At 44.5% G+C, this 16,319-nt stretch overlaps 1 protein-coding gene across 1 annotated transcript in view; it reads right to left on the reverse strand.

Annotated features, from left to right (window-relative positions):
- The window catches only part of TMEM130 (transmembrane protein 130), a 33,632-nt gene that overhangs the window by 14,907 nt on the left and 2,406 nt on the right, over positions 1-16,319 (reverse strand). Inside the window, exons 2-6 of the mRNA XM_069734246.1 lie at positions 15,931-16,236; positions 14,150-14,321; positions 12,640-12,800; positions 9,560-9,644; positions 1,004-1,206 (exon numbers count right to left, since the gene is read on the reverse strand). Of these exons, the coding sequence (XP_069590347.1) occupies positions 1,004-1,206; positions 9,560-9,644; positions 12,640-12,800; positions 14,150-14,321; positions 15,931-16,236 (927 nt within the window). The remainder of the gene's footprint in view (positions 1-1,003; positions 1,207-9,559; positions 9,645-12,639; positions 12,801-14,149; positions 14,322-15,930; positions 16,237-16,319) is intronic.

Consider the following 16,319-nt stretch of genomic DNA (forward strand, 5'->3'; position numbering starts at 1 on the left):
CAGGGTGTCTTTATTAGACCCTTAACTGTCATGAAAACATATGGGTACCCTGACGGTAGGGTTAGGCTATGTGCACACATTGCTGATTTTGCTGCGGATCCGCAGCAGTTTTCCTTGAGTTTAGAGTGCCATGTAAACCTATGGAAAACAGAAACCGCTGTGCCCATGCTGCGGAAAAAAACATGTGGTTTACATTCCGCAGCAAGTCAATTCTTTGTGCGGATTCCGCAGCGGTTTGCTCCATAATAGGAATCCACAGGTGTAAAACCGCAGGTGGAATCTGCACAAAATCCGTGGTAAATCCGCAGGTAAAACGCAGTGACTTTTACCTGCGGATTTCTGAAATCCGCTGCGGAAAAATCCACAGACCTCAAGAATACGTGTGCACATAGCCTTTAGGTGAAGGAAACGACCATGGCATTCAAGGGCATGAACGGCTGGGATTGGAGCTAGCTATGATCCTACTCAGTGCAACAAAGTGCCAGCTGTGCGTTACAGCCGACGCCTCAGCTGATGGGTCACATTCAGCTCCTTAGGCTATGTGCACACTTTGCGGATTTTGCTGCGGATCCGCAGCAGTTTCCCATGAGTTTACAGTACAATGTAAACCTATGGGAAACAAAAAACACTGTGCACACGCTGCGGAAAAAAATGCGCGGAAACGCAGCGGATTACATTCCGCAGCATGTCACTTCTTTTCTGCGGATTTTCACCTGCTCCAGTAGGAAAATGCAGATGAAAATCCGCAGAAGAAGCCGCAGTAAAAACCGCGATAAATCCGCAGTAAAAACCGCAACGGGTTTTCACTGCGGATTTTGGAATTCCGCTACGGAAAATTCCGCAGTGGAATCCGCAAAGTGTGCACACAGCCTAACACACAGATACTTGATTTAGAAATGAACTGATTATTTGTAGACAGCACGGATATTATGTGTATCGATCCACTAGGGTATAATATTGACACATATATGAATGCATTATCCATTTATTGCCCTTTTCCTACCTGCATTTGTGACCGTGATGCTCTGATGTCCTAATAATTTGCTGACTTCATTCTGGGCTTTTACGCTCAAGCAATACCGGCCGGCAGAACTGAAAAGATGATTGATAATGACGGCAGTTCCAGTTATCACCAGCGGATGGCACTCTCCTCCATCCAGAGAGACACAGTCGGACTTGATGAGCCAGCAGACTGTCAGAGGGGGACTGAAAGATGAAGGGTGGTGTCATCTATTTCATCTCAATAACGCCCTTTTAAAGAAGACAACCCCTTTAAGGGATGGTTGTACTGTTGCAGTCACATTTTGTTACTCTGGTGCATTTAAAATTCAAATTTAAGTATTTTCACAATTAATCTTGAATAAAAACACTCTCCCGTTCTGTGAGCACAGCTCCTATGCAGACATATGTGTTTCCATGGACTGACTGTAGTCATGTATTATTTCCATCGGACTCTCAGACATAACTGCGAAATCCGACAACAAAGGGTTTGTTTGTAGTCTGTAACCATGGGCACACATAACTTTTCATAGGAGCTGCATACACAAAATGCTACAATTTGTTTATTTATGATTTTTCATAAAGTTTTTTTTTATCCCTTTTCAGTAAAAAAAAAATGCTTTCCCCCTCCTCTATAGGAAGTAATATGGCTTCACCAAATGTATAAAGTAAGGAGAGGGGTAGGGAAACATTTTGGAGGACTTAAAGGGTCATCGTCGTTGAATTTTGTCCTCCCATAAATCAATAATACGCATGAAAATAAAAAACTTTGTAATATATCTTATCAGAGAAATCGGCTTCTTTCTCCTCCAGTCATTATAGACAGCCCAGGAATTTATAGGAACCAGAGGCTTTTAGCCAAGAAGAGTGGGCAGCTTTACCATCGGAGAAAATAAAGAACCTCATCCGCAACTACCACAAAAGACTTCAAGCTCTAATTGATGTTAGAGGGGGCAATACACGGTATTAAGAAATGGGGTATGTGAACTTTTGATCAGGGTCATTTGGATGTCTTGGGTTGTCATTATGATTTAAAAAGAGAAAACACATTAGTTTGACAATAAATGGCTTCACCCAACCACTAACCATGAGTGGAGAAAAAGTTTTAGTGTTGTCATTCATATTCTCTGAAAAAAAAGGCCAAGAAAGCAAAAATTCTGCCGGGGTATGAAAACTTTGGCGCACAACTGTATAGTGACTGCACACTTGTACCCTAAGGCCGCACAATCCATGGGGTATGACTTGGAATGGGGTCTTCTGGCAGATCAGTGTGCACCTATAGAGTGGCATGCTTCACAGCCTTTCGTTGGAGGTATACGTCAAGAGGCTAAAAATGGAGCGAAAGCAGAGTAAGAAGAAAACCGTCCCTAGCAGGGTGTTTCTTTACTATACAGGTGCTTCCAGCCTTTTGTACAGCAGTGTCACATGTGCGTAGAAGCCATGAGACCTGCAAATCTGGATGTATGACATTTCATCTGTGCCCTTTACTTCTTCCTTCCGCTTCTGCCGTATACAAGGCATGCAGCGCCAAGTATGGCCCACAAGCTCGCTCTTAAAGTAGCACAATATCCAAGAACCCGACCAACCAAGTGTCAACATATGTCATGCACTAAAGTACGGAAAAAAGATTTGTAGGACTCTAGTCCAGTGACCACATCAGTAGTCCGTGTCTGCTATACCAAAGCCCTGTGCATCTATGGAGCCTACGTGGACCTGGGGATGACACAGGTAGTAGGATATATGCAGGGCTCTAGTACGGTGGCCACGGACTACTGACACAGACAGCATTTAGATCAATGTAGGTTTTTCAGATTAACGTTTTTTTTTTACCCAGACAAAATGTCCACATGTAAAAAATTGCACTAGTTTCTCCTATGTTTCGGATGAGACTCGCCCATTCAAATCTATGGGTGTGCGAGAAACATCGCACCCCATATGGGTCACCCACATACCATCCGATTTTTACAGATACATTGCAATTCTTAAATTAAATTGTTAAAAAACAGAACAGTATGGTGGCTCATTGGATAGCACAGTGGCTCAATGGTTAGCACTGTTGCTTTGCAGCGCTGGGGTCCTGGGTACAAATCCCACCAAGGGCAACATCTGCAAGGAGTTTGTAGGTTCTCCATGTGTTTGCTCAGGTTTCCTCCTACACATCGATAAGACATTTAGGCTGCCGTCACACTAGCAGTATTTGGTCAGTATTTTACCTCAGTATTTATAAGCCAAAACCAGGAGTGGGTGATAAATACAGAAGTGGTGCATATGTTTCTATTATACTTTTCCTCTATTTGTTCCACTCCTGGTTTTGGCTTACAAATACTGAGGTCAAATACTGACCAAATACTGATAGTGTAACGGCAGCCTAAAGATTGTGAGCCCCAATAGGGACTGTAATAATATCTGTGAAACGCTGTGGAATTAATGGCGCCATATGAGAGAGCAAAATAAATAAATGCTATACAGATGACATATCATTCATTTTTTTCTGAATTATTTTTTATATGCTCATGTGAACTTACGCTAACATTTACATACTGCACGCCTAGTTATACACTGGTATGTTCTCCATCTTCACTATATTACAGGCCCGGTCCGAAGCCCAGGAAAGAGTATGTGTACACGGAGCATAAAACCCTACAAAGAAATGTCACCGCAGGTTTCCCTTCTTACAGTGTGCGGCAAACCTCTAAGGCCACATTCACACGATCAGTATTTTACCTCAGTATTTGTAAACCAAAACCAGGAGTGGAACAAACCGGAAACGTATAATAGAGACATGTCACCATTTCTGTATTTATCACCCACTCCTGGTTTTGGATTACAAATACTGAGGTAAAAAAAAACTCACCAAATATTCAACATGTGCACGTGGCTTTACATTTCCACAATGAAAATGGAGTGGATATTCAGGTCTCGTGCACACGTTCGGTATTTGGTGAGCTTTTTACCTCAGTATTTGTAAGCCAAAACCAGGAGTGGGTGATAAATACAGAAGTGGTGACGTGTTTCTATTACACTTTTCCTCCGATTGCTCCACTTCTGGTTTTGACTTATAAATGCTGAGGTAAAAAACTGACCAAATACTCATTGTGTGCATGTGGCCTTAAAGAGAAAAATGTGCATTAACACTGTGGAAATGTAGCCGGCCTGCAGAACATTTCACCCTTTGCAATGAACGTTAGCGGTAGCATAAGGCCATGTCCGGACCCTGCAGATCATTTCAACAATCGATATTATAATTCACAGCTTAACGATAGAAGACACATCAACAAATTAAAATGGCTGTCATGTGATACATAGTCTACTATTATTACATGTTGCTATAGTCCACACTATGAGCTGAAGAGGTAATTCCAGTCCATTTACTGTACATGAGCTGGATGGTGCCACCTCCACAGTACACCTTCTCTTTACCACCAGCCATTGTCTCCTTTGCAGATAAAATGGCTCTCACTCAACAGAGAAGGTTTTCTACAAGATTTTGGAGGTTTCTGTGGGAATTTGTGCCCCTTCATCCAGAAGAGCATATGTGAGGTCAGACCCTGATGTTGGAGAAGAGGTCAGGACTTTGTGCAGCCGGTCATGTTCTTCCATGACAAACTCCCCAAACCATGTATTTGTTCACTGGGACATGTCTTGGGGAACAGAAACGGGTCTTCCCCAAAATGTGCTCACAAAATTGGATACTACAATTTTCCAAAATGTCCTGGTATGATGAACTATTAGGGTATGTTTCCACGTTCAGGAAACGCTGTGTGTTTGACGCTGCTGGGAGACGCAGCGTCAAACACGCAGCGTCCAGATGTTACAGCATAGTGGAGGGGATTTGACGAAATCCCGTCTCCACTATGCGTGGTAACACACACTCGGCGGCCCTGCGATTTCGGACATGCAGCGTTTTTTTTTATATCACAGCATGTCCGTTTACCTTGCGGCGACGCTGCGCCGCCGCAAGGTATAACACGGGGCCCTATGTGTGGGGTGCGATGATACCGGATGTGTGCAATAGACACATCCGGCATCATCGCGTCCCCAGAAGGGGTGGGGTTTTGGGCGGAGCCAGTTTGCCGCTCTGTCCAAACCGCCGGCCATCCTGAACGTGGACACGTACCCTTAGGCTGTGTTCACACCTTGCCTTTTTTCTGCAGGCAAAACTTGCTCTCTTGGCAGTAAAGAAGCTGCTTACAAAAAGCTACATTTTTTGCTGCCTATTTGCTGCTTTTTTGCTGTGTTTTTATCAAGTACATTTGTCTCTTGTGCTTGCTGATATGGAAGGTGGAGCCGCATATTCATCCCTGTAATGAGTGGTACCGCGTGACCGCTCACACAGGACAAGCTGCGGCGCTGAGAGGAGTCATCGCGGGAGCTGGGTGAGTATTTTAATGCCAGCAGGCGGGCGCAGAGGGGGAGGGAGGCGGGAAGTGACCATGAACTTTATTTTAAACCCCCCAAAAATAAAAAAAACCCTGATTTTTCATTCCTTCTCTACAGCGAACGCTGCTGGGGAGAAGGAATAAATGCTGGCTTCAGCACCAAAAGCAGGGGACAGCGCTTAACTCTAGCGCTGTCTCCTGCACGGTCCGTGTGGCACACAGATGGCACACAGACAGCATCCGTGTGCGGTACGTGTTTACACGGACCCATTGACTTTAATGGGTCCGTGTGATCCGTGCGCTCCCACGAACACTGACATGACTCCGTGTTTTGCAAACGGACACACGGTCCGTAAAAACACGCTGACATGTGCAGAGACACATTGATTTAAATGTGTCTACGTGAGTCAGTGTCTCCGGTACGTGAGGAAACTGTCACCTCACGTACCGGAGCCACTGACGTGTGAAACCGGCCTAAGGGGAATCCATTTTCTCTCTGTATCAGCGCCTTCAGTAAGTCGGCTACATGACAAAAATGCTATTGACCTGCACATGACCCTTACGACTGCAAGTAAATTACAGGTTTTCTTTAACCCCTTAGTGACAGAGCCACGTTTTTTTAAAATCTGACCTGTGTCACTTTATGTGGTAATAACTCTGGAACACTTCAACAAATCCCAGTGATTTTGAGAATGTTTTTTCGTGACACATTATACTTTATAATAATGGTATATTTAGGACGATATGTTTTGTGTTTATTTATAAAAAATATCAGAAATTTGACAAAAATGTAAAAAAAATTTCAATTTTCAAACTTTGAGTGATTATCCCTTTAATCCAGATAGTCACACCACAGCAAAACATTAATAAATAACATTTCCCACATGTCTGCTTTACATCAGCACCATTTGTAAAATATTATTTTATTTTGCTAGCATTTTAGGAGGTTTAAAAATGTAGTAATTTTTCATTTTTTCAAGGAAATTTAAAAAATTTATTTTTTAGGGACTTATTTAGGTTTGAAGTGTCTTAAGGGTATGTGCACACGTCAGGATTTCTTGCAGAAATTTCCTGAAGAAAACCGGAAATTTTCTGCAAGAAATCCGCATTTTTTTTTCCGTTTTTTTCTTATCATTTTGCAAGCGAAATTAGCTTGCAGAATGCTAAAGTTTTCCAAGCGATCTGTAGCATCGCCTGGAAAACTGACTGACAGGTTGGTCACAAGCAGCATCTATAGCAAAAGATGGAATGTTTAAAAATAATAAAAAAAATTAAAAAAATGGTTATATTTACCTGGAAACAGCCGATCTTCTCAGCGGCGTCCGTTCCTATAGATGGTGTGTGCAGGACCTTCCATGACGTCGCGGTCACGTGAGCGGTCATGCGACCAATCACAAGACTGCGACGTCATCGCAGGTCCTTCACACAGAGCATCTATAGGAATGGAAGCGGCAGCATGCAGCGCAGAGAGGCGGGAAGACACCGGGGCCATCAGAGGGTGAGTATATGACTATTTTTTATTTTAATTCTTTTTTTTTACCAATTATATGGTGCCCAGTCCGTGGAGGAGAGTCTCCTCTCCTCCACCCTGGGTACCAACCGCACATAATCTGCTTACTTACCGCATGGTGTGCACAGCCCCATGCGGAAAGTAAGCAGATCAATGCACTCCTAGGTGTGCGGAATCCCCGCAATTCCGCAAATTTAATGAACATGTTGCTTTTTTTTTCCGCAATGCGATTTTTTCGCTGAAAAAAATGCAACATTTGCACTAGAAATGCGGAATACACTGTAAATAATAGAAGGCATATGTAAGCGTTTTTTTCGCGTTTTTATAGCGAAAAAAACGCGAAAAATTCTGAACGTGTGCACATGGCCTTAGGGGTCCTATATATTGGGAAACACCCAAAAGTGATACCATTTTAGAAACCGCACCCCCTGACATATTGAACACTGCAGTCAGGTAGTTTATTTACCCTTCAGGTGCTTTTCAGGAATTAATGCAATGTGGCATGACAGAAATGAAAATCTGTATTTTTACAACCTAAATGCCGCGAACTTCTGAACAGATTATTTACTACAGCCATCAGACTCTAAGGCCGCTATTTGGTCATGAATTGTCATGGCAAACATCAGGACCACAAAATAATGATCTGAGGGCACCAATTGGGATTAAGAGGAGCCCCTACACTCTGTTAACCATTTAGGGCATGTCAGGTTAGGCTATGGGTTGAACTAGATGGACTTAAAGTCTTCCTTCAACCTTAATAACTATGTTACTATGTATGTTATACACCTGGGGCGAGGGGTGGGATGTTATGCACTGGGGGCTGAGGGGCCAGATGTTATACACTGGGGGCCATATGTTATACATCAGGGGCAAGGGGCTGGGTTATACACTGGGGGTGAGAGACCGGATGTTATACACTGAGGGCGAGGGGCTGGATGTTATTTACCGAGGACAAGCGGCTGGATATTATACACCGAGGATGAGGGGCTGGATCTTATACACCAAGGGCCCGGATGTTATACACCGGGGGCGATGGGCTGCATGGTATACATTAGAGGCGAGGGGCCTGATGTTATACACCAGGGGGAGGGGCCGGATGATATACACTGGGGATGATAGGCTGGGTGGTATAAATTAGAGGTGAGGGGCCGGATGTTATACACCTGGGGCCGGATGTTATATGTCAGGGGCAAGGGGCCGGATGTTATACACTGAGGGCGAGGGGCCGGATGTTATTTACCGAGGACAAGGGGCTGGATGTTATATACCGAGGACGAGGGGCTGGATATTATACATCGAGGGGCCAGAAGTTGTACACCGGGGCGATGGGTCGGATGGTATACATTAGAGGTGAGGGGCCTGATATTATACACCAGGGGCGAGGGGTTGGATGATATACACAGGGGATGATGGGCTGGATGGTATACATTAGAGGCGAGGTGCTGGATGTTATACACCGGGGGGAGGTGCTGGATGATATACACCGGCGATGATGGGCTGGATAGTATACATTAGAGGCGAGGTGTGGGATGTTATACACCGGGGGCGAGGTGCTGGATGTTATACACCAGGGGCGAGGTGCTGGATGTTATACACCTGGGGCAAGGGGCCAGATATTATACACCTGGGGCGAGGGGCCTGATGTTATACACCTGGGGCGAGGGGCCAGATATTATACACCTAGGGCGAGGGGCCTGATGTTATACCCCTGGGGCGAGGGGCCGAATGTTATACACCTGTGGCGAGGGGTCGAATGTTATACACCTGGGGCGAGGGGCCGAATGTTATACACCTGTGGCGAGGGGCCAGATGTTATACACCTGGGGCGAGGTGCTGGATGTTTTACACCTGGGGCGAGGGGCCGGATGTTATACACCTGTGGCGAGGGGCCGGATGTTATACACCTGTGGCGAGGGGCCGGATGTTATACACTAAAGGCAATGAGACTAAATTACAATCCTGAAGTCTATGAGATCCAATACTTTTCTCCATGTTGTGTTTGCACAGTAAGGCGTGAGTAACTGAAGTGTTTGGATTCCAGGACTTGCACTTTGTCAGACAGCAGTGGGTGTAATCAGAATTTCCTCTTCTCCCCATACACACACTGTATGTATAAGACTCAATGTAAAAAGGTCTGCAGATTTCTAATATACATTGTGATCTAATTTCTACCATTTTTAAGATCTTTGATTGCTGCCAGTGAATAATATCTACAAAACCAAGTCATAATATGAAGTTTCTGTACACAGAAATCTTATTTCCAACCTTGTCAGGGGTTGTCCACCTCTGGGGATATTTTTGTTCCCAGTTAAATTATATTTGGGGCTAAAAATCATTTTTGCTATTGGGTTTCATTAAAAATGTGGCACTTTATGGCTTTTACACACGCTTTGCTTTCTGAACATTCGACTTTGATGTGGTCATAAATCAGCCGAGAGGCGCTCAGAAAACACAGGTAAAGGAGTTAGAAACTCTCCCATTGAACATCAGAATGACAGATTCTAAGTTAATTAATTCTACAGCCAGCAATAGACAGTGCAACATAAAAGCTATAGATCTCAAGAGTGCAACATTTTAAAGGAAAAGCAAAAAAAAATTAAAAAAATGCATGCATTCAAATAAGAAAAAAACCTGTCCCCAAAGGTTGACAACCCCCTTAATTCACACTTACGTTCCAAAGATGTGCAGGGATATGCTGATATTCTGCCCAGTGGTGGTCTCTCTAGGGACAGCTATGGCAATACTGTTTATAACATCTGGAAACCAAAAAACATCAGCAGTAACTTTCTGTACAGACCAAGGACGTAGTATGCTGCTCAAAAAAATAAAGGGAACACTAAAATCCCACATCCTAGATATCACTGAATGAAATATTCCAGTTGTAAATCTTTATTCATTACATACTGGAATGTGTTGAGAGCAATAAAACCTAAAAATGATCAACGTAAATCACAACTAATATCCCACGGAGGTCTGGAGTTGGAATGATGCTCAAAATCAAAGTGGAAAATGAAGTTACAGGCTGGTCCAACTTCAGTGGAAATGCCTAAAGACAAGGAAATGATGCTCAGTAGTGTGTGTGGCCTCCACGTGCCTGTATGACCTCCCTACAATGCCTGGGCATGCTCCTGATGAGACGGTGGATGGTCTCCTGAGGGATCTCCTCTCAGACCTGGACTAAAGCATCCGCCAACTCCTGGACAGTCTGTGGTGCAAGGTGATGTTGGTGGATGGTGCGAGACATGATGTCGCAGATGTGCTCAATTGGATTCAGGTCTGGGGAATGGGCGGGCCAGTCCATAGCTTCAATGCCTTCATCTTGCAGGAACTGCTGACACACTCCAGCCACATGAGGTCTGGCATTGTCCTGCATTAGGAGGAACCCAGGGCCAACCGCACCAGCATATGGTCTCACAAGGGGTCTGAGGATCTCATCTCGGTACCTAATGGCAGTCAGGCTACCTCTGGCGAGCACATGGAGGGCTGTGCGGCCCTCCAAAGAAATGCCACCCCACACCATTACTGACCCACTGCCAAACTGGTCATGCTGAAGGATGTTGCAGGCAGCAGATCGTTCTCCACGGCATCTCCAGACTCTGTCACGTCTGTCACATGTGCTCAGTGTGAACCTGCTTTCATCTGTGAAGAGCACAGGGCACCAGTGGCGAATTTGCCAATCCTGGTGTTCTGTGGCAAATGCCAAGTGTCCTGCACGGTGTTGGGCTGTGAGCACCCCCATCTGTGGACGTCGGGCACTCAGACAATCCTCATGGAGTCGGTTTCTAACTGTTTGTGCAGACACATGCACATTGGTGGCCTGCTGGAGGTCATTTTGCAGGGCTCTGGCAGTGCTCCTCCTGTTCCTCCTTGCACAAAGGCTGAGGTAGCGGTCCTGCTGCTGGGTTGTTGCCCTCCTATGGCCCCCTCCACATCTCCTGGTGTACTGGCCTGTCTCCTAGTAGCGCCTCCAGCCTCTGGACACTACGCTGACAGACACAGCAAACCTTCTTGCCACAGCTTTAATTGATGTGCCATCCTGGATGAGCTGCACTACCTGAGCCACTTGTGTGGGTTGTAGAGTCCGTCTCATGCTACCACGAGTGTGAAAGTGCAAACAACATTCAAAAGTGACCAAAACATCAGCCAGAAAGCATTGGTACTGAAATGTGGTCTGTGGTCCCCACCTGCAGAACCACTCCTTTATTGAGGGTGTCTTGATAATTGCCAATAATTTCCATCTGTTGTCTATTCCATTTGCACAACAGCATGTGAAATTGATTGTCAATCAGTGTTGCTTCCTAAGTGGATAGTTTGATTTCACAGAAGTTTTGAGTTATATTCTGTTGTTTAAGTGTTCCCTTTTTTTTTTTTTTAGCAGTGTAGTGTTAGGTCCGGTATAATAAAGATAACGGAGCCTTAATAGTGATAATACATGTAACAGAACCTTCTAATAAAACCTTAAAGGAACATTAAACATAGAAAATGATCAGAAAATAGAAAAAACATCCCGGTGATTCCTCCCTAATCTCCTTTTCTTTGATCCTATTCTGTCTCATATCACAATTATGACTGAAAAATATATAAAGGAATCTTCTCTTTGTGTCTCAGGAGTTCAGCCATGTCGCACCTCCTTTTCATTAGTATCTTGGGTCTGGCAGTAAGGAAACTGACTACAGCAGGAGCCTTACCCCCACCCTGTCTGCAGCAGGAGCCTTCCCACTCTGCCCTGTCTGCAGCGGGAGCCTTCCCCCTCTGTCCTGTCTGCAGCAGGAGCCTCCCCTCTTTGTCCTGTGTTCAGCAGGAGCCTCTCCCCTCTGTCCTGTGTGCAGCAGGAGCCTCCCCACTCTGTCCTCTCTGCAGCAGGAGCCCCCCACCCTGTCTGCAGCACCATCCTCCACCCTTTGCCCTGTCTGCAGCGGGAGCCTCCCCGTTCTGCCGTCTGCAGTAGGAGCCTCCCCCCTCTGCCCTGTCTGCAGTAGGAGCCTCCCCCCTCTGTCCTGTCTGCAGAATGAGCCTCCCCCCTCTGCCGTGTCTTCAGAATGAGCCTCCCCCCTCTGCTCTGTCTGCACAATGAGCCTCCCCCCTCTGCACTGTCTGCAGAATGAGCTTCCCCCCTCTGCCCTGTCTGCAGAATGAGCCTCCCCCCTCTGCACTCTCTGCACTTCTACAAAACTGAATTTTTCAGGATCAAGCAGAAAAGGCTGCGGACTGAACCAGTGAAGGATTTATTTTTAAGCATTAATTTCTGCGATTAATGTTCCCTTAGGTATACAATCTAAATGCCCAACTCCAAACTCATCACAGGTTTAAAGGGGTCTTCTCATCTCTTTAAGATAGCCATACAGCTTAGATAGCTGTGTACATCTTGACTCCTTCCCCGTCCATAATATTAGGATTATGCTGCTGCCATATACCTTGACTGCAACTTATCTTGAGAACAAAATGATTGAGCATGTTGAAATTCAATATGCCTGATCATTCTTTCTCTCAAGTCCACGGGGGTCATCTGAAACTAGCAGGTTTGACTAACATTCATCTAATGTGTATTGCCACCTTTCTGTTGCTGCTCTGACCCTTCGCCATGCTTTACACTGCTGCTCAGCTTCATCAGATGGGTTTCTGTGTATAACCACAAGCCCAGGACATAATCATGTCAGCGCACAGAGAGCCGATCCCCCTCCATAATATATCCTCATTAGTGAGAACATCTGCCAAAAGAGAACCAAGACCACGACCCCCAACAACATGTACCTTGTAATGTTAACATGGCCGTGAAGTTCCCGGTCTTTCTCTCATGGTGTCTTTGGTAATTGGCATCATGGAGATAAGCAGTAACAAGAAGGGAAACTTTGAAGATTCCAGGTGAAGAATAGTTTTGATGGACAAAAGGATCAGATGTCAAAACTGTGGTTCTGTAGCAGGAAAACACAAAGACATTATATATATACAGTACATAGAGATCGGTCCAGCAGAAGACCCTGGTGGATCTATCTAGGCTCACACAAGATCGATCTTCCTACATATCATTCATCCATCGAGTCGCCGTAGCTCATCCATTTTTAAAATCTGAGAGGCGACTTGTCTCACTTTTTTTGTGCACTGACTCTAGGTAATGTATAGGGTCACATGACCGTATAAAAAAAATATCATCCCTAAAAATGGAACAATTTTTCACTTATTATCCACATATATCTATATTTTTACAGCAGCAGCTATTGATCATTTACAGTTTCCTATATTACAGAATTGCAATGTATCCGTAAATATCGGATCCTATGCTGAGGCTCCTTGCGATATTTTTTCTCGCACCCATAAGCTTGAATGGGTGAGTCTCATCTGATTTTCTCTGCGATTTGTTGTCACATGCAGATTCGGTCAGTGAAAATAGTCGCTCATCTGCACTGCCTCATTCAATAATATTGGTCCGAGTGTGGTCTTATTTTTTGATGGACAACACTCGGGCCACAGATACGGTGGTGAGCACTGGTCCTTAATCGGAAGGGAAACTGTAAGTACAAAGTAACTGTAAGTACAAAGCTACTGTAAGTAGCTGTAAGTACAAAGTAACTGTAAATAACTGTAAGTGCAAAGTAACTGTAAGTACAAAGTAACTGTAAGTACAAAGTAACTGTAAATAACTGTAAGTGCAAAGTAACTGTAAGTACAAAGTAACTGTAAGTACAAAGTAACTGTAACTGTAAGTACAAAGTAACTGTAAGAACAAAGTAACTGTAAGCAACTGTAAGTGCAAAGTAACTGTAAGTAACTGTAAGTACAAAGTAACTATAAGTACAAAGTAACTGTAACTGTAAGTACAAAGTAACTGTAAGTACAAAGTAACTGTAACTGTAAGTACAAAGTAACTGTAAGAACAAAGTAACTGTAAGCAACTGTAAGTGCAAAGTAACTGTAAGTAACTGTAAGTACAAAGTAACTGTAAGTACAAAGTAACTAACTGTAAGTACAAAGTAACTGTAAGAACAAAGTAACTGTAAGCAACTGTAAGTGCAAAATAACTGTAAGTAACTGTAAGTACAAAGTCTGTCTGTCCTCTGCTTCTCATCCATCCATAGACTTTAATGGCCATTTCTGATCCACAAAACGGATAGGAATAGGCGATGCTGAGTCTCACGGACCCGTTATTAATACCGTTATTAATGTACGGCTCAATGAAAGTCAATGGGTCGAGAAAAACAGACACAGCGCTGGGATGTGTCAGGTATCATATGTGTGAATGCAGCCATATTCTGTCATCACAAACCTGCCATCAAAGATCCATTTATAGGTGAGCGCAGCCGACTTAAAGAAGTCACTTGGGTCGTGGATGAGGAAAGACAACGTCACACTGGTGTCCGTGGCCAAGACGAAGCCGAGCCTCTCGTGGGTGCCGTTACCGTCTGCTTGAGATGCTGCGAGACGCCCCACGATTCCTCCTGCACACGGAAACACTCTGTTACTCTATGTAAAGGGTTAACATTATAATAAAAGCTCTGCAACCTTGGAATGTACGTTGGTAAGTGGGAATATGTTCGAAACGCGGGATGTTTCGGATGTAATTTTTATCATTAATATGGAATAAAAGTGACTATTTTTTTTAACCAGGAGCTGGAATTTCACTCCCTAAATTTTTTTTTTTACACTTTGGTAATAATGCCTTAAGATAACTGCTTCCCGTCAATATATGGAAAAATGATTTTTTTTCTGTATTTTATTTTTTTTTTTACATGACCTGTCCTCACCAAGTCCTATATTCAAACAGCTGCAACAAGTCCTATTGTATCAGTGCGAGCAAATCTGGGGCCACATAGTGAAAAGATCTCTTACATCGTAGCACATTGCAAATGAATGGGGCTCCAAAGAGGCCCAAAAAGTATTGAGACAATCAAATGATTCCGGCCGTAAAGGTTCTGAGACCCCATTTCCTTGCAATGTAGCAGCTTGACCATTTTTCTTTGTCCGAAAAAAAAAATACAAAAGTTATTGCTTGGAAATTCGGAGACATGATGTCAGTAGTTAATAAACTAAAAAAAAACAATTTACATTTTACTCAAAAATATACCTATAAAGAGGAAAATCAGACAAACTGAACATTTTGCAGTGGTCTCTTAATTTTTGCCTGAGCTATATGTATGTATGTGGTCCTCGCCCCTCGGAGTAAGGTGACTGATTCTATAGGTCATACACGTGAGAATGAAGGTGGCTAACATTTACTGACAATCTTATGTACATGGGGTCTGCTGACTGTCCCTTAAAGGGAACCTGTCACCTGAAATTGGCGGGACCGGTTTTCCGTCATATGGGCGGAGTTTTCGGCTGTTTGATTCACCCTTTCCTTACCCGCTGGCTGCATGCTGGCCGCAATATTGGATTGAAGTTCATTCTCTGTCCTCCGTAGTACACGTCTGCGCAAGGCAATCTTGCCTTGCGCACGCGCATTATGCTTTGCCCAACTGCGGGCAAAGCTGAAAAGCATAAAAGCATTAGTGCGCATGCGCCGGCGCACCATGTCCTGGAAGTATTTTGCTGTGTTCCCGGAGATAGTGCGCCGGCGCATGCGCACTAATGCTTTTCGGCTTTGCCCGGCAGTTGGGCAAAGCATACTGCACGTGTACTACGGAGGACAGAGAATGGACTTCAATCCAATATTGCGGCCAGCATGCAGCCAGCGGGTAAGGAAAGGGTGAATCAAACACCCGAAAACTCTGCCCATATGACCGAAAACCAGTCCCGCCAAATTCAGGTGACAGGTTCCCATTAAAGGGTTATCTCAAGGTTACAAACTGAAGTCATTTTGGTAGGATATGTCATCCCTTTGTGATAGATGGGGGTCCAACTGCTGGCACTGGGACCCTTACCGATCACCCATAATAAGGTGCTCTCATTCATTTGAGGCTGCCATTAGCCCTGAGGGCCACATATGAGGACTGTAGTACTATATGGCATCCCAGGTGCTAAGGAGCCCATCAGCCACTGCCTGTTACCTACACACAGCCATCCTGTAATGTGGATGTGGCTAGAGTATTGGAGAGAAGCGTGGCCTACTTGTAACCTGGAGTTCGGTGGTGTTTCTTGCGATGGGTTCACACGTGGAGCAGAGTCTTTCTGTCACCCGGACTGATATGGGGTAGGACCCCGGAGATTCGCACTGCAATGTAATAGCGGAGCTGGACTCTCCCTGTGAGCGGTGGGTGAGCCACAGAGGGTTGTAGACCCAATGAAAATGATACAGTCCAGGGTCTGCTATGAGACTCGTGCTGCCATTTGCTATCACTAAGCTGGCATTCACAGTCGCCTCTGCGCCGGATGTTATAGGGCCATCTGAGGAAACCATCAGGAGGTAGGATTCATCTAGAAGAAATAGGAAGTGATTATCGACCATTAATAGCTACATTTGGCCATCAGATAACGTTACACATAAGCCCAGTGTTGTA

The sequence above is a fragment of the Ranitomeya imitator genome, chromosome 7 (genome assembly GCF_032444005.1).
Source record: "Ranitomeya imitator isolate aRanImi1 chromosome 7, aRanImi1.pri, whole genome shotgun sequence".
NCBI lineage: Eukaryota > Metazoa > Chordata > Amphibia > Anura > Dendrobatidae > Ranitomeya > Ranitomeya imitator.